The sequence below is a fragment of the Lepisosteus oculatus genome, chromosome 2, assembly GCF_040954835.1.
Source record: "Lepisosteus oculatus isolate fLepOcu1 chromosome 2, fLepOcu1.hap2, whole genome shotgun sequence".
Lineage (NCBI taxonomy): Eukaryota > Metazoa > Chordata > Actinopteri > Semionotiformes > Lepisosteidae > Lepisosteus > Lepisosteus oculatus.
In genome coordinates this window covers 29,643,675-29,663,832 of record NC_090697.1, presented here as the reverse complement: position 1 = coordinate 29,663,832, position 20,158 = coordinate 29,643,675, and the positions used below count along the sequence as shown (strand labels likewise).

The following is a 20,158-nucleotide window of genomic DNA, read 5'->3' as shown; positions in this document are numbered from 1 at the left end:
GGGGATGATGGCATCTGATGATCATGGATGCTGTGCATACGACTATTTCCAGCTGATTCCTGTCTTGGGCAGTTGTATTGATGTACCAAACTGATATTGAGAAGGTGAACCCGCTGTCAGTCACTGTTCTATAGAAGTGTGTTGTTGCTTCCTGATGGACTCCAAACTCTCTCAGCTGTCGTAGAGCACAAAGCCTGCTCTAATGGCCAGCTCCTGAAGTTTATCAAACAGCTTTATAGGCTCAATTGTATTACATGCTGAGCTGTAGCCAGTAAACAGGTGGTGGTGACTTCAAGGTGCTGCAGGATGGGATGGTGGTAGACAGAATCAGCATCCTCTACAGATCTGTTGGCCCTGTTCCCAAACTGGTAAGGGTCTAGCTTAACCCTGGACAGATGGTTACAAACCAGTCACTCAAAAACTTTCATAATATCTGAGGTCAGGCCCAGAGACCTGTAGTCATCCATGTAGCTGACATTCTTAGGCACAGGAATAATCAATGCAGACTTAAAACATGCAGCAACTTTACACTGCTTAAGAGACCTATTAAAGATATCAGTAACAAGAGGGATGAGCTGATAAATAGGGAGTAAAGAAAAATGTTTTACCAGTTTGTTTTAAGAACTTATGTATACTGTACAGTACCTGATTACTCAGTTCACCGGCTAACTTTAGTAAACATGGTGACAAAAGTCTTGATTTTTGGCTTCATGAAGCAGGATCAAATTGTATCCGGTTAAGTTACTGCGGCAACATATGCTCTACTCTTAACCTGTTCTGGGGTAGTTTAAAGAGCATTTTCGGATACAACAGGTGCCCAGGACTGCACAGACACCATCATTGAAGCTGCTACGGGGCCAAACGAGGTTGATCTTCTTGGAAATTCCCTTGATCCATTTTTATTTGAAGTTTTAATCTGAAGAGGACTGTATATTAAACATCTGTTAAGTGAAGCAGAGTGCAGTTTCCATACCTTGCTTACCACTGACAGTATTTTTGACAGTAGTCGAGATGGCTACATCTGTAAAAACCAGTTCTCCATCCAAAGAAACATGCTACTGCCTGCAAGGTGACAGTCTTTCTTGAACAACAATATTGCTGTTCTTCTGAAAATCTAAAATCGAACTTTTCCATATCTAGATGCTCTGTGTGTGTCCATGGTTTTTGTTGCTTATTCACAGTACTCTAAGAAGTTAGTTAACCATGCTGACTGTCCCCTTAGCTCCCGCTACGATATAGATAAGATGCAGATCACGTGGAGATTGTTTTTTTCTCACTACTACATAGTTATTGTCCACAACATATTTATTGTTCCTGTTGTTACTGTGTATTAAGTCTGTAATGTACTGTCTGCATCGTGTGGTGTTGTCTGTTGTACTGTGTATGTCCTGAGAGATCAGCCCGAAGAAGAAATCCAATGTACGTGTACACATGGCAATAAACTATTCTACTCTACTCTCTACTATTATTTTCTAATGGCCATTTCCATAAGCTTACACTAATAGAATTTAGACTTATAGGTGAAAAGTGACTAGGTTTGTTTTGTTACCTGTTTGATGGTTGAGCATGATATTGGTCATTTTTGAGTCAGTGGGCAAGACTCCTGTCCTTAGAGACTGTTGGAAGAGGTTTCGTATCGGTCTGTGTGGAACGTCTCTAGTTTCCATAAGTACAGCTAGGAAAGTCTGCTGCTGAGCACAGCTGAGTTGTATCATGCTTTCTAGTGTCTTTACTAGACTAGCTTTAGGAATATTGAAGAGTCACAGGATTCAGACAGCAGCTGACAGCATTACTGTGTCTTGTGATGTGGGAATGAGTGACTGTGAGACCTGTTTCCATGTGTTGCTGACAGGTTGAAGCCAGAGGGATCGGTGCCACAGGGTCCCGGCGCTCTGTCTATAAAGAGTGACGACTCCATGGATCGCCCCGTCTTCTTCAGACAAGGAGCCTCTGGCCCTGATCCCAGGTCAGATTACTGTTTCCTGTCTTGGGTTTAATGTGCAACACTGAACAAAAGGCATACGTTAAGTGAGGTGCTTTACCCCAGTTGCTCTAGTCCAGTTTACAAGTCCCAAGACCCCACTGATCGCTGTTTAAATATAGGAATATCCATTGTTCCAAACTTTCACAGTAAGGTTATCAAGCTGGGAAGTGCTAAGGAGCTCACCTTACTCAAACTCTGCTATCTCCCTTTCCACAAGTTTATGCATCAGGTATAAAAGTGGTCATAATATGTATCCCTGAGGTGTTCCACTCATTGCAGTACAGAAGTGTAAGATAGTCAAGCAAAGAGCTACCTTTTGTTCAGCCTTATTGACTGTCCCCTTGGTTGTTATTTTATGTTTTGGGAGAATTGTAGGGAGTCACAGGATTCAGACAGCAGCTGACAGCATTACTGTGTCTTGTGATGTGGGAATGAGTGACTGTGAGATCTGTTTCCATGTGTTGCTGACAGGTTGAAGCCAGAGGGATCGGTGCCACAGGGTCCCGGCGCTCTGTCTATGAAGAGTGACGACTCCATGGATCGCCCCGTCTTCTTCAGACAAGGAGGCTTCGGCCTTGATCCCAGGTCAGATTACTGTTTCCAGTCTTGGGTTTAACGTCAGCGCAGTTTAAAACTGATTGTGTGCTGGAGGCCTCCTGTTGTGCACTTGTTCATACGTCCATCATTTTGCACTTCTTGGCAGTGAGGGAAGAGTTGCATAGTGTGTGAGTCTCTGGACTCTTAACTGGTGTGTTGCTTGCTCAAGTTCTCTCATACAGTGCCTTAAGTGAGGTAGTTAACCCCATTGCTCCAGTCCACCCAGCTGTATGAATGGGGGCCAGTATCTCTGCTGTTCTCCCTGTGATGGATGGGCATCACGTCTGGATGCTCTGTAGCCCTGGACCTGGAGAAGGGTTATCAGGCAGGTTCTGTAGGTAAACCTTAAAGTCAGCAGTTGAAAAGACAAGAAGCACATGAACCATTATTTAATTTTTAATGTTTAAATAATTGATTTGTTAATGTAATTTAAATGTGATTTGGATCTGCAATCATGATGCTGTGTTCCTTTCCAGGAGAAAAATGCTGTAAATTAAACATAGGAGATAATCAAAATACAGGTGTTTGTAATTTCTGAAACAGATTAATTATAGTGTCCTGCCAGAACAGACTGTTTGAGATAAAAATCAGAGTCCCCAGCACTACTTCCTGAATCATTTGATCGCATCTTAATATTTTAATCTCTCTCTGCAAGTCACAGGCTTTTATTATCTTAAACCAAGCTTTAATTTGTAAAATTATCCACTTTAGCCATTTTATATATAGTTTCTGCCAATGATCTATCTCCCAGGACCCTCTGTATTGGAAATTCACCTATAATCGAAGACTCCATCTCCTTCCATTTTGCAGTATAATATCTATCACACCAGCAAATTAAGTCCTCCTTTCTTTCAGGTTCTCTAAGTGGACACAGCCCTCTGAGCAGTGGAAACACAAAGCCATTTCATTCCTGCTGGATCTGTGTCTGCAAGGAGCAGAGTGGGAGACACAGACAGGGGAGAAGGTCCTGAAATTACTATCATCAGTGTGCAGCTACACTCACTTTCCTTTTGATAAAGATTGCAATAAGGTTTATCAGTGTGATTTCCTGCTGGATCTGTATTCCCGTGTGAAGGACTGTGAGTCTCAAACAGGAAGGACTGTTCTCCCAGCACTCCAGCCAGTTTTCCAGTCAGCTCCTGCAGTCTGGGCTATAGACCTCTCCAAGAGAAAGGCCTCCCTCTTCCTTGAAGTGCTGAAACTCCACACAGTCAGGAAACCAGTAGAGCTGAAGGGCTGGTCAGCTAAAAAGAGTGTAGTGAGGAGTTTCCTTCAGTGCCTGCCCTATATTTCCCAGCTGAGGTAAGTGTGTGTGTACAGTCAGTCCTCTCTCAGTGTGTCTCTGCTGTGTTGCTCTGTGCTGTAAGGGAGCCTGTTCACTGGGAGACTGTAATGGGTGGTTAATGTTCAGACAGTTGAGTGTGAACAGTGACAGCAGACTGTGTTTTGTTTGTTTTTATGGTCGGTCCCTCAGTCCGTTAGTCCCTGCTGTGTTCTGTGTCAGGGCAGATTGTTCATGAGAATATAAGGGTTACAAATAACAGGAGGCTGCCTGGAACAGGTGGCATATTTAGTTGCTTGTATCTCATTTATCTAATGATTTTCATCAAGCCCTGTTTTCAAAGTTTGTAGGGAGTCAGTTTGTCTGAATAAATTCAGCTGGGGATTTTGTCACAGACCCTCACAGCCCTTTCTTAGTAGCTTTGTAATTAGTAACTAAGCAATTAGTAGCTTTGTGTTTGCAATGATCAAGGACCCATGGGATCAGTACTTAACCCTGAACCCCAGAATCCCTGTCTGTGACACTCTGCCATGGGTACACTCACTGTAGAGTCTGAAATGTTCGCACGGAGAACAATAAACAGTGTCATACCTTAGCTCTCTTCATATAGGCCAGGGCAATGGACTCATTCTTCTGAACTGAAGAACTGAGGTGCCCCAATAGAGCAAGATTTATGGTTGGATCCCACTTCTGGCAAAACTGATCCCACTTTTCAGAACCAATCTCTGATCACATGGCTCCACTTTCAGTTTAATTACAGTATCTCTGGCCTGTTCAGTAACTCAGCTGTAGGTTATGGAACAAGGACGAAGATAAGTTGATATGAACTTTCTGCTTCAGTCACCCCACTGGCTTCTCTGATTTCAACAAGAGTTGACAGGCAACATCGATCACACTCAGCCTGTGTCTTTCTAGTTTCAGTCCTTTAATCTCCTGATTTTACTTTTACTGTCTTCACTTATTTAGCTCTGTGAATTTGTTTAGACAGTGGTGACAGAGATTTTGTTATAAAAATTTACCTCTACCATTACCTGTACGTTTACCTCTACAGTAAACAGATCACAATAATAATACTGTAAGAAGACAGATAATTTTATTTGCCAAGAGACAGACATTTGGTCTGAAGTTAGAAGTAATTGTTCTCTCCAAACACAAACGGTTTATACAAATGGTACATTGAACTTTACACACAAGACATATTCAGGTGCTCGCATATATAGTCATATTTTACAGTTATGAAATGCAAAAGAAACAAATTCCTCATCCAAGAAAATCTCCTCCCACTCCCCCCTCTCCAGGTTTCCTGCGGAGTCACCTCAGAATTGAAGCCTCACGGGTAGAGCTGGTAGAGGAGCTGTGTGATACAGACTTGACTGTGAGATACAGATCTGACTGTGAGATACAGATCTGACTGCGTGATAAAGTCTGGACTTACGATGAGGAACTGAATGTGCTGAATTTAGTCTGTTTTTATCCCCACGCCTCAGTCTGCACAGTGCGCTCCTCCACCTCGTTTATCCTTTTATTCATTCTGCTCAATTCTTCAGGAAAATCTTATTGATCTGAAGTCTGTCAGTTCAGTGAAGATGTTTTCGACTGAAAACTGACTGAACTCGTGGTCTGGCGCCTTGCAGACTGTTGAGCTGGGGGAAAACTACTTCGGTCTCCCTGTTCCTCTTCAGTTTCCTTTCTCACTTAGCTTTGGGTGTTTCTACTTCCTTTGCCTTGTTCTTCCATTATTACCCAACACTTAGTCTCTGTTTTAAATTGTATTATGTACAGTCCTGGAATGGTTGTTGTTTTATTAAATGACCGAGAGCGAGAGAAGCAGCCATTGCTGCTGGTGATGTCTCCGGAAGCCCCCGGGGAAATTTGTTTAGTTTCTTGATTCTCTAACTCCCCATACAAGTTTTGGGATTGGCTCCATACATTGATCTCAAACTTGGTTTGGAAGGGTAAATGCCTTCATGATAAAGTTCTTACACTTCAGTGTGACAAGCTCTCAGGATGCCTGTCAGTGTCAGTCAGACATGGTTTTCTGGAAAGCTCTTGAGGACAGTTTGGTTCACCCACGCTGATTGCAAGACTTGATTTACATTTCCTAAAAAATAGGCGTAAATAAATTAAATCAATTTGGCCCTATAGTTTCTTTACTGCTAAAGATCTGGAGATGATCAGAACAGCTGACCAGCTGAGCTCTTAAACAGCATACCTAGTCCCCTGTCTTCGATAATTATGCCTTACTCACTGATAATCAACCTGTTTCCTGCATGGGAGATTAGAGCCCTGCACGCTTCATCTGATATCACTGAACACAGCGAAAAGAATGAATATCCATAAGGATTAGTATAATTGGCTTCAGATACTGTACATTTCCAAAGTATAGTTCAGACAGAGGTGTATATGCTATATATAGCATTCCTCTCTCTCCAGGTGACTTTACCCCTTTCTCCTCTTTTCCCCTTTTCCTGTTTTTTACCACATGGAAAGGGTGAGAGACCCCAGCTCTTTCTCTTTCTCCCTGTTCTCCGAAGGAGAGCAGCTCCCTCCTGGATTAGCTTTCCCAAGGGCAGTGAAAGCTTCCCTGTGTGTCTCCTTACTTCTGTCTCCCCACACTGGTACAGAGACCTTGCCTCTACGGTACATTTAAAGTGCCCATTAAAACAGTAAATAGAAAGTGTCACCAACTCCTTTCGATCCAACATAGTCATTCTCTGCTTCAGAACAGGTTTTTCTCCGCACACTGAGCACGCATTTCAAGGTAAAGATTAAACCTTTGGGCATAAATCTGTCTTTATGTGTTCGGCGCTTCAGGAAAAGGTTAAGGACCCAAAACTCAGACCACAGACAACACTTTTTTTACTCCCCACCTGTGCGGGGGTCCAGTTTTGGAGGTGGGTGTGTCCCTAAATTGCATTTCACATTGTACATTCTGGTCTCCCTGAAGTTCCCTCTTAATTCAGCTGGTGCAGCAGTTTCCCTCTCCTCCCCTGATCTGTGTGAACTGGGGCTGCTGGTGCAGAATGGTGCTGTGTGTCTCCAGTGGGGCTGCTGGTGCAGAATGGTGCTGTGTGTCTCCAGGTGGGGCTGCTGGTACAGAATGGTGCTGTGTGTCTCCAGTGGGGCTGCTGGTACAGAATGGTGCTGTGTGTCTCCAGTGGGGCTGCTGGTACAGAATGGTGCTGTGTGTCTCCAGGTGGGGCTGCTGGTGCAGAATGGTGCTGTGTGTCTCCAGGTGGGGCTATCTTTGTGAACCTCTAACCTCCTCAGGTGATTATGACGATAAACAGCTGTGATCCTAAAGGGCATTAAAAAAGGACTGAAGATGTAGAGGAGGGAGACACAGAGTCTGTAGGAAGAGTGTCTGATCGGCTAACCGCTGGAATATAATTATGTTTTTAGTTTCTTATTTTTCTACAGTGTAATAAGTCTGTCTGAAGAGGTGTATTTCTTCATAAGCAGTGTCCTGCTTATGGTCTTCACTAGATATTGTGGTACAATAGCTTAGTCTTGTTGTGCAGTGAGTTGCTCTGTTGAAATCTGAATATGTCAGTCAGTTACACTCCTGTTGTGACAGTTTTACCCATACAAATTATGACCCACAGCTCCCTCCAGGCTCTTGTTCCTCACCTCTGTCTTCTGTCTTGTCTGTCTGTCCTGGTCAGAGCTGTGAGGGGTCATCCCTGTCTTGTGTGTGCTCTGGAGAATCCCCTCGAAACGAGGCACAAGAGTCCACACCTTCATTCCCATCACATGTGTTCTAACAGGAGTCTCTGTGACAGACTGTGCTTCAATACCTCATTCCTTTTCTCCACAGGTTCTCTCTCCCAGATGGCAAGCAGGAGCCCAGTGAGGAGTTTAATCACAGAGTCTCTTCATTCCTGCTGCGTCTGGGACAGCAAATACAGCACTTCAGCGATCTAGGAGATAAAAGCAATTTCCTGCTGGATCTGTATTCCCGTGTGAAGGACTATGAGTCTCAAACAGGCAGGAATGTTCTCCCAGCACTCCAGCCAGTTTTCCAGTCAGCTCCTGCAGTCTGGGTTACAGACCTCTCCAAGAGAAAGGCCTCCCTCTTCCTTGAAGTGCTAAAACTCCACACAGTCAGGAAACCAGTAGAGCTGAAGGGCTGGTCAGCTGAAGAGAGTGAAGTGAGGAGTTTCCTTCAGTGCCTGCCCTATATTTCCCAGCTGAGGTAAGTGTGTGTGTACAGTCAGTCCTCTCTCAGTGTGTCTCTGCTGTGTTGCTCTGTGCTGTAAGGGCAGCCTGTTCATTGAGAAACTATAATGGCTGTTTAGTGATCAAACTGCTGAGTGTGAACAGTAAGTAACAGCAGACAGTGTTTTAAATTATGTCTCTCTACTCTGTAGTACAGTCAGGTTGTAAACCAGTTTCTTGCTCAATTCTTGGGTTGAGACCCACAGTGTCTGAATTACAGAGACAGTTTGGAAAAGGAGGTGCTGAGAGAGTATCTGCAAAGATCAGGGGGTTCCTTGAGTTAGAAAAAGAATAACCAGAGCAGAGGTGTTGCTTCAAAGTAGAAGCAACAGTCTGGAAGTGTCTTAAGAGAAAAAGTTGCACGACATAGGTGCAGTCTTGAGATCCTGCAGCAGAGAGCAGAAACCACAGTCAGAGGAGAGGGTGGAAGAGGTGTCAGAGTTTGAACACACACAATTTCTCTGTGTGAGAATGAGATTGGCTGTTTATGTCAGGTTTTGGAGCTCTGATAACATCATCATTCATTGCTTATATAGCTGCAAGTTCATTAGCTTCTTCCTTAAGCTCCTAGCATCAGAATTTTGGCCTTGTAAGATATGAGTGCTTGTAGGTCCAGAATAAAGGAATTCCTCATTATGTTTCACGGAAAGACTGTTGCACCAGATGGTTATTTCACACTGCATGACCATGATATTCAATTTGTACAGATGCAGCCATCTAGAATAACCACTAATTGCACAAACTAATACTCATATAATGTGTTGTTTTACTGATTGTGGAATAAAGGGATTCTTCATTTTTTTAAGTCTATATTAAGGAACTCTAAAACATCTGTTTGAAGGTGTGAATTAATATTCTTCATCCAAAAGATGTGAAGAATCAGAGGAGATCCTAACAACTAGTTCCAACACTCTTGGTGGGGCAGCCACTGGAGCAGAGCTTTCAACCTGCTTAAATTATCTTAGACCACATCCTTGAGAGTCTGTATACAGTGGTGTGAGAAAGTGTTTGCCCCCTTCCTGATTTCTTATTTTTTTGCATGTTTGTCACACTGAAATGTTTCAGATCATCAAACAAATTGAAATATTAGACAAAGATAACACAAGTAAACACAAAATGCAGTTTTTAAATGAAGGTTTTTATTATTAAGGGATAAAAAAATCCAAACCTACATGGCCTTGTGTGAAAAAGTGATTGCCCCCCCCCCCCCCCCCTGTTAAAACATAAATCAACTGTGGTTTATCACATCTTTGGAAAGCTTGGAAATCACTTAAATAGGACCTGCCTGACAAAGTGAAGTAGACCAAAAGAGCCTCAAAAGCTAGAAATCATGCTGCGATCCAAACAAATTCAGGGATAAATGAGAAACAGAGTAATTGAGATTTATCAGTCTGGAAAAAGTTATAAAGCCATTTCTAAAGCTTTGGGACTCCAGCGAACCACAGTGAGAGCCATTATCCACAAATGGCAAAAACATGGAACAGTGGTGAACCTTCCCAGGAGTGGCCGGCCGACCAAAATTACCCCAAGAGCGCAGCGATGACTAATCCAAGAGGTCACAAAAAAACCCACAACAACATCCAAAGAACTGCAGGCTTCACTTGCCTCAGTTAAGGTCAGTGTTCATGACTCCACCATAAGAAAGAGACTGGGCAAAAATGGCCTGCATGGCAGAGTTCCAAGACGAAAACCACTGCTGAGCAAAAAGAACATAAAGGCTCGTCTCAGTTTTGCCAGAAAACATCTTGATGATCCCCAAGACTTTTGGGAAAATACTCTGTGGACTGACGAGACAAAAGTTGAACTTTTTGGAAGGTGTGTGTCCCATTACATCTGGCGTAAAAGTAACACAGCATTTCAGAAAAGGAACATCATACCAACAGTAAAATATGGTAGTGGTAGTGTGATGGTCTGGGGCTGTTTTGCTGCTTCAGGACCTGGAAGACTTGCTGTGGTAAATGGAACCATGAATTCTGCTGTCTACCAAAAAATCCTGAAGGAGAATGTCCGGCCATCTGTTCGTGACCTCAAGCTGAAGCACACTTGGGTTCTGCAGGAGGACAATGATCCAAAACACACCAGCAAGTCCACCTCTGAATGACTTAAGAAAAACAAAATGAAGACTTTGGAGTTGCTTAGTCAAAGTCCTGACCTGAATCCGATTGAGATGTTATGGCATGACCTTAAAAAAGCGGTTAAGGCTCGAAAACCCTCCAATGTGGCTGAATTACAACAATTCTGCTAAGATGAGTGGGCCAAAATTCCTCCACAGCGCTGTAAAAGACTCATTGCCAGTTATCGCAAACGCTTGATTGCAGTTGTTGCTGCTAAGGGTGGCCCAACCAGTTATTAGGTTTAGGGGGCAATCACTTTTTCACACAGGGCCATGTAGGTTTGGATTTTTTTTTCCCTTAATAATAAAAACCTTCATTTAAAAACTGCATTTTGTGTTTACTTGTGTTATCTTTGTCTAATATTTCAATTTGTTTGATGATCTGAAACATTTCAGTGTGACAAACATGCAAAAAAATAAGAAATCAGGAAGGGGGCAAACACTTTTTCACACCACTGTATATTGGCTTTTGCTTGCACAGAGAAACTGTTAAACCAGACAGTTGTTCCATACTGTCAATTTGTGCCACAGATGTAGAAACATGGACAGAATCTGATTCTTAGCACATAAAACACTACATAAAAAAAACATTTTGTATTACAAATAAAGTAAACACATGCTTTCCAAGTACTGTCCAATATGTAGCTGAGGTCTGACGTTATTTAGTTTGGGGATCTGAAGTTTGCATCTGTACTGTTTGTGGATGATGTCCTCTCTGCCTCATCTGACTGTGATCTGGTGCACTGGAGTGGTTCAGATGGTCATTGCCTCCAAATCTGAGGCCATGGTTCTCTCCCAGAAAAGAGTGGCTTGCTCTCTCCATGTGAAGGGTGCAGCTGCCCCAAGTGGAGGAGTATCTCGGGGTCTTGTTCGTGAGTGGAGGTAGAGGGGATCGTGAGATTGATAAGCAGACTGATGTGACGACTGCAGTAATGTGGGCTCTGTACTGAATTGTGAAACAAAAGGGTGAATTTTTGGACAGAGTTCTTAGTTTTCTGCTTGATGTGCATCCCCATTCTCACTTACGGTTACTAACTTTGGGTTGTGACTGAAAGAATGAGATTGAGAGTACCAGCAGGGAAATGGGCTTAGTCTCTGTGACAAGGTGAGGAGCTCAGCAGTCTGAGAGGACTGTGGAGTAGAGTCGCTGCTCCTCAGGATTGATATCTCTTGGCTGGCCTGGGAGCACCTGGGATTGCCTCAGGAGCAGCTGGAGAAAGAGCTGGCCTCTCTGCTAACTAGACTAACTGTGACCCTCACCAGGAGGAAGCAGTTAGAGAATGGATGGATGAAAGACTGATTTATGTTTTTTAAAAAGAGGGGACAGAGGCTTAAGCCAGAATGAAGAAACTTTATTTTTATTACTCCAGACTAGAGGAGAATTGATATTAAAGAAACATGTCATGTTTGAATGTTGCGTTTGTGCAGTTAGTGTGCAGTGTTCAGGTATTTTGAGGACATGTGTAAGGATATTACATGCTGACCCATGAAAGTTACTGTGTGGTTCTGTAGGAAAATAATAAACTGTTTTAGATCATGTCAGCAACATTGGTTGATGTCGTTCCTTTGTCTACACAATATTATTTAGCGTCTGGTTGCCTACAGAAGGGGATATGACCCTGTTTCACTATGGAGCAGAAAGGGGATTCATGGAGTCTCTCCTATGGTTTGCAGTCAGTACCCCCTGGCTGGAGTCTTGTCTTCCTTATTCTTAATTCTTTTTCCTCTCTTGCCCGAGGCACCTGTGGGCTTTTAGACCCCAGTTCATGTGAACCAGTCCAGCAGTCAGGCCTGCCAGCAGGGCCCTGAGGTACTGGGCACAGGTGCGCTCTGCATCGCAGGAAGAGCACCTGAGGCTCCAACAGTCTGTCTAGAACACAGGAGAGACAGTGTACCTGGAAACAGACAACACAATCTGACACACACAGAGCACAGCGCACAGCTGAATGCATGGAAACAGCATATAACTCAAGAAGACAAGATCCAAAGGGAATTACAGAGAAAAAAACAAAACTAGGTAAAGCAGAGTAGAGCAGGAATATGTGCATAACAAGAAACACAGAAGGAAAGATACAAGTGAAATGAAACAGATTATTAGTATATGTAAGCTATGGTTATTAGTTAGGGTCAGGGTTAGGGGTTAGAGAGACAGCCAGAGTGCGTTCTCACAGAGCCGGTGGACAGGCGAGTGCTCATGGGAGTGTCCTGGGTTCCCATGACAACGCTGGGCTGCGAGCTGCTCCCAGTGTGGGTGTAAAATCTTCCCCATCAAGAGGATAGTGATGGCGCTGCAACTTCACGTTAGAACTGTTCACATTATATTTTATACAGAATTATAAATTCATCTTGTTCATTACATTACATTTGTGGTACATATTTCAACACATAGTTTAGAAATTTAAGTTTGATACAGGAAACAACATGGTCACTATTTTTTTCTTCCTTCTTCTTTCTGTCTGCTGTAGATTTAAAAGTTTGCAGTAATATAACATTCATTCATGAATACACATTAGTTTGCTAACACTGCAACCCCAGTATACCATATTATGGGATGAACTCAAGGGTGTTTGGGATATTTCCATTAAATTTACATCCATTTAAACAAGCTTAAGAAAATTGTAAATGTGGAAAATTAATGTAAAATACTAAGAAGCATCCAACAATCCAGTTTCTTAAATTCTAAGAAGTAAACCCAGTTAAAAGTGAACTTAACTCATTACTTAATCAAAGGACTGAATTCTTGAGTCATAAGACCCACCCTTTACTATTGTACTTGTGAAGACCAAGTCATTCATGAGCACTCACGTTACACAGTAGTGAAAAGCTGATGCAAAGAGAGAGAGTCTTTATTATCCAGAGGGGGCAATTTGTTTTACATTCTGAATTCTGTTATTATCAAACTTCATACATTCCTCATGGCCAGCCTGACAAAGAGAAATGTTTCACCTTTTTGATGCCTTAAGCTTCCCAGACTCTAGCAGGACAAAACGGCAAAACTCTGTGCTCCTTTGTATTTGGAGGTGTGTAAAGCAGCTCTACAGTCCATAAGAAAGACGGTTCCCCTGGATGTGATAGGATATTGCCAGAGCTTCTGCTCTAATAGACCCTCCCTTGCAGGGTATGATTCTGTGAGCTCTGTCACAAGCCTAACATCAACCCGCCATTATCACTCCCATCCCCAATAAACACACCCCATTATCACTCCCATCCCCAGTAAACACTCCACATTATAACTCCCATCCCCAGTAAACAAACCACATTATCACTCCCATCCCCAGTAAACACTCCACATTATCACTCCCATCCCCAATAAACACACCACATTATCACTCCCATCCCCAGTAAACACTCCACATTATCACTCCCATCCCCAATAAACACCACATTATCACTCCCATCCCCAATAAACACTCCACATTATCACTCCCATCCCCAGTAAACACTCCACATTATCACTCCCATCCCCAGTAAACACACCCCATTATCACTCCCATCCCCAGTAAACACTCCACATTATAACTCCCATCCCCAGTAAACAAACCACATTATCACTCCCATCCCCAGTAAACACTCCACATTATCACTCCCATCCCCAGTAAACACTCCACATTATCACTCCCATCCCCAATAAACACACCCCATTATCACTCCCATCCCCAATAAACACACCCCATTATCACTCCCATCCCCAGTAAACACTCCACATTATCACTCCCATCCCCAATAAACACACCCCATTATCACTCCCATCCCCAATAAAAACACCACATTATCACTCCCATCCCCAATAAACACACCCCATTATCACTCCCATCCCCAGTAAACACACCCCATTATCACTCCCATCCCCAATAAACACACCCCATTATCACTCCCATCCCCAATAAACACACCCCATTATCACTCCCATCCCCAGTAAACACTCCACATTATCACTCCCATCCCCAATAAACACACCCCATTATCACTCCCATCCCCAATAAAAACACCACATTATCACTCCCATCCCCAATAAACACACCCCATTATCACTCCCATCCCCAATAAAAACACCACATTATCACTCCCATCCCCAATAAACACTCCACATTATCACTCCCATCCCCAGTAAACACTCCACATTATCACTCCCATCCCCAATAAAAACACCACATTATCACTCCCATCCCCAATAAACACTCCACATTATCACTCCCATCCCCAATAAACACCACATTATCACTCCCATCCCCAATAAACACACCCCATTATCACTCCCATCCCCAATAAAAACACCACATTATCACTCCCATCCCCAGTAAACACTCCACATTATCACTCCCATCCCCAGTAAACACTCCACATTATCACTCCCATCCCCAGTAAACACTCCACATTATCACTCCCATCCCCAATAAACACTCCACATTATCACTCCCATCCCCAATAAAAACACCACATTATCACTCCCATCCCCAGTAAACACTCCACATTATTACTCCCATCCCCAATAAACACTCCACATTATTACTCCCATCCCCAATAAACACTCCACATTATCACTCCCATCCCCAGTAAACACTCCACATTATCACTCCCATCCCCAATAAACACTCCACATTATCACTCCCATCCCCAATAAAAACACCACATTATCACTCCCATCCCCAGTAAACACTCCACATTATCCATCCCCAGTAAACACTCCACATTATCACTCCCATCCCCAATAAAAACACCACATTATCACTCCCATCCCCAATAAACACTCCACATTATCACTCCCATCCCCAGCAAACACTCCACATTATCACTCCCATCCCCAATAAACACTCCACATTATCACTCCCATCCCCAGTAAACACTCCACATTATCACTCCCATCCCCAGTAAACACTCCACATTATCACTCCCATCCCCAATAAACACTCCACATTATCACTCCCATCCCCAGTAAACACTCCACATTATCACTCCCATCCCCAATAAACACACCCCATTATCACTCCCATCCCCAGTAAACACTCCACATTATCACTCCCATCCCCAATAAACACCACATTATCACTCCCATCCCCAATAAACACTCCACATTATCACTCCCATCCCCAGTAAACACTCCACATTATCACTCCCATCCCCAGTAAACACTCCACATTATCACTCCCATCCCCAGTAAACACTCCACATTATCACTCCCATTCCCAATAAAAACACCACATTATCACTCCCATCCCCAATAAACACTCCACATTATCACTCCCATCCCCAGTAAACACTCCACATTATCACTCCCATTCCCAATAAAAACACCACATTATCACTCCCATCCCCAATAAACACTCCACATTATCACTCCCATCCCCAGTAAACACTCCACATTATCACTCCCATCCCCAGTAAACACTCCACATTATCACTCCCATCCCCAGTAAACACTCCACATTATCACTCCCATCCCCAGTAAACACACCACATTATCACTCCCATCCCCAGTAAACACTCCACATTATCACTCCCATCCCCAGTAAACACTCCACATTATCACTCCCATCCCCAATAAACACACCCCATTATCACTCCCATCCCCAATAAACACACCCCATTATCACTCCCATCCCCAGTAAACACTCCACATTATCACTCCCATCCCCAATAAACACACCCCATTATCACTCCCATCCCCAATAAAAACACCACATTATCACTCCCATCCCCAATAAACACACCCCATTATCACTCCCATCCCCAGTAAACACACCACATTATCACTCCCATCCCCAATAAACACACCCCATTATCACTCCCATCCCCAATAAACACACCCCATTATCACTCCCATCCCCAGTAAACACTCCACATTATCACTCCCATCCCCAATAAACACACCCCATTATCACTCCCATCCCCAATAAAAACACCACATTATCACTCCCATCCCCAATAAACACACCCCATTATCACTCCCATCCCCAATAAAAACACCACATTATCACTCCCATCCCCAATAAACACTCCACATTATCACTCCCATCCCCAGTAAACACTCCACATTATCACTCCCATCCCCAATAAACACTCCACATTATCACTCCCATCCCCAATAAAAACACCACATTATCACTCCCATCCCCAATAAACACTCCACATTATCACTCCCATCCCCAATAAACACCACATTATCACTCCCATCCCCAATAAACACACCCCATTATCACTCCCATCCCCAATAAAAACACCACATTATCACTCCCATCCCCAGTAAACACTCCACATTATCACTCCCATCCCCAGTAAACACTCCACATTATCACTCCCATCCCCAATAAACACTCCACATTATCACTCCCATCCCCAATAAAAACACCACATTATCACTCCCATCCCCAGTAAACACTCCACATTATTACTCCCATCCCCAATAAACACTCCACATTATCACTCCCATCCCCAGTAAACACTCCACATTATCACTCCCATCCCCAATAAACACTCCACATTATCACTCCCATCCCCAATAAAAACACCACATTATCACTCCCATCCCCAGTAAACACTCCACATTATCACTCCCATCCCCAATAAACACTCCACATTATCACTCCCATCCCCAATAAAAACACCACATTATCACTCCCATCCTCAGTAAACACTCCACATTATCACTCCCATCCCCAATAAAAAATCCCCATTATCACTCCCATCCCCAATAAAAACACCACATTATCACTCCCATCCCCAATAAACACTTCACATTATCACTCCCATCCCCAATAAACACTCCACATTATCACTCCCATCCCCAATAAAAACACCACATTATCACTCCCATCCCCAATAAACACACCCCATTATCACTCCCATCCCCAATAAAAACACCACATTATCACTCCCATCCCCAGTAAACACTCCACATTATCACTCCCATCCCCAATAAACACTCCACATTATCACTCCCATCCCCAGTAAACACTCCACATTATCACTCCCATCCCCAGTAAACACTCCACATTATCACTCCCATCCCCAATAAAAACACCACATTATCACTCCCATCCCCAGTAAACACTCCACATTATTACTCCCATCCCCAATAAACACTCCACATTATTACTCCCATCCCCAATAAACACTCCACATTATCACTCCCATCCCCAGTAAACACTCCACATTATCACTCCCATCCCCAATAAACACTCCACATTATCACTCCCATCCCCAGTAAACACTCCACATTATCCATCCCCAGTAAACACTCCACATTATCCATCCCCAATAAAAACACCACATTATCACTCCCATCCCCAGTAAACACTCCACATTATCACTCCCATCCCCAATAAAAACACCACATTATCACTCCCATCCCCAATAAACACTCCACATTATCACTCCCATCCCCAGTAAACACTCCACATTATCACTCCCATCCCCAATAAAAAAAACCCCATTATCACTCCCATCCCCAATAAACACTCCACATTATCACTCCCATCCCCAATAAACACACCCCATTATCACTCCCATCCCCAATAAACACACCACATTATCACTCCCATCCCCAGCAAACACTCCACATTATCACTCCCATCCCCAATAAACACTCCACATTATCACTCCCATCCCCAGTTAACACTCCACATTATCACTCCCATCCCCAGTTAACACTCCACATTATCACTCCCATCCCCAGTAAACACTCCACATTATCACTCCCATCCCCAATAAACACTCCACATTATCACTCCCATCCCCAGTAAACACTCCACATTATCACTCCCATCCCCAATAAACACACCCCATTATCACTCCCATCCCCAGTAAACACTCCACATTATCACTCCCATCCCCAATAAACACCACATTATCACTCCCATCCCCAATAAACACTCCACATTATCACTCCCATCCCCAGTAAACACTCCACATTATCACTCCCATCCCCAGTAAACACTCCACATTATCACTCCCATTCCCAATAAAAACACCACATTATCACTCCCATCCCCAATAAACACTCCACATTATCACTCCCATCCCCAGTAAACACTCCACATTATCACTCCCATTCCCAATAAAAACACCACATTATCACTCCCATCCCCAATAAACACTCCACATTATCACTCCCATCCCCAGTAAACACTCCACATTATCACTCCCATCCCCAGTAAACACTCCACATTATCACTCCCATCCCCAGTAAACACTCCACATTATCACTCCCATCCCCAGTAAACACACCACATTATCACTCCCATCCCCAGTAAACACTCCACATTATCACTCCCATCCCCAATAAACACTCCACATTATCACTCCCATCCCCAGTAAACACTCCACATTATCACTCCCATCCCCAATAAACACTCCACATTATCACTCCCATCCCCAATAAAAACACCACATTATCACTCCCATCCCCAGTAAACACTCCACATTATCACTCCCATCCCCAATAAAAAATCCCCATTATCACTCCCATCCCCAATAAAAACACCACATTATCACTCCCATCCCCAATAAACACTCCACATTATCACTCCCATCCCCAGTAAACACTCCACATTATCACTCCCATCCCCAATAAACACTCCACATTATCACTCCCATCCCCAATAAAAACACCACATTATCACTCCCATCCCCAGTAAACACTCCACATTATCACTCCCATCCCCAATAAAAAATCCCCATTATCACTCCCATCCCCAATAAAAACACCACATTATCACTCCCATCCCCAATAAACACTCCACATTATCACTCCCATCCCCAGTAAACACTCCACATTATCACTCCCATCCCCAATAAACACTCCACATTATCACTCCCATCCCCAATAAACACACCCCATTATCACTCCCATCCCCAATAAACACACCACATTATCACTCCCATCCCCAGTAAACACTCCACATTATCACTCCCATCCCCAGTAAACACTCCACATTATCACTCCCATCCCCAGTAAACACTCCACATTATCACTCCCATCCCCAATAAACACTCCACATTATCACTCCCATCCCCAGTAAACACTCCACATTATCACTCCCATCCCCAGTAAACACTCCACATTATCACTCCCATCCCCAATAAACACTCCACATTATCACTCCCATCCCCAATAAACACCACATTATCACTCCCATCCCCAATAAACACTCCACATTATCACTCCCATCCCCAGTAAACACTCCACATTATCACTCCCATCCCCAATAAACACTCCACACTATCACTCCCATCCCCAGTAAACACTCCACATTATCACTCCCATTCCCAATAAAAACACCACATTATCACTCCCATCCCCAATAAACACTCCACATTATCACTCCCATCCCCAGTAAACACTCCACATTATCACTCCCATTCCCAATAAAAACACCACATTATCACTCCCATCCCCAATAAACACTCCACATTATCACTCCCATCCCCAGTAAACACTCCACATTATCACTCCCATCCCCAATAACTATCACGCCCTCTGCAGCCAGAGGGCGCTTCTTCTCTGTCCTGTCTCTCATTTCCAGTGCTCTGCTGTCCTTCAGGTGTTTTTCTCTCTCTGGGGCTATATATTTCTGGGTCTTTCATTCTGTCTTGGCTCAGCATTGACGTTCGGATGTCCTGAGACCCGCCTAGCACCAGGTCGCCCCACGTCTGCTACCTGAGGGCATAGGTTTCTATACGGCATTCCCTGAACAGCTGAGCCCGAGCTAACCCCAGTCTCACCACTACGCATAGGGTCTTTTCGCTCTCCTGTCTTTCCATGGTTCATCCTTTCCGACATCCTTGACAATAACAACTCCACCATTTTCACTCCCATCCCCATTAAAAACACATCTAATTATATGCAGATGGTGTTCTTTAGTTTGTAAGCAGTGCCTCTCACTCACTCCTCCACATATTATTTATTTCTGTTCAGCTCCCTCCATGTTATAACATTAATTGGTCTAAATCTGCTTTTGTGTCATTG

General features: G+C 43.6%; 1 protein-coding gene across 4 annotated transcripts in view; it reads left to right on the top strand.

The window, feature by feature from the left end:
* The first annotated feature begins 1,874 nt into the window (after positions 1-1,874).
* LOC138245180 (uncharacterized) overlaps positions 1,875-20,158 on the top strand; it is a 106,129-nt gene continuing 87,845 nt past the window's right edge. For 3 of the 4 annotated variants that reach the window (XM_069199163.1, XM_069199161.1, XM_069199162.1), the window contains exons 1-4: positions 1,876-1,966; positions 2,456-2,569; positions 3,437-3,883; positions 7,681-8,058. In XM_069199163.1, the coding sequence (XP_069055264.1) occupies positions 1,917-1,966; positions 2,456-2,569; positions 3,437-3,883; positions 7,681-8,058 (989 nt within the window). In that variant the 5' untranslated portion in view covers positions 1,876-1,916. Of the gene's footprint in view, positions 1,967-2,455; positions 2,570-3,436; positions 3,884-7,680; positions 8,059-20,158 lie in introns of all 4 variants that reach the window. The other variant, XM_069199160.1, reaches the window with a different exon arrangement.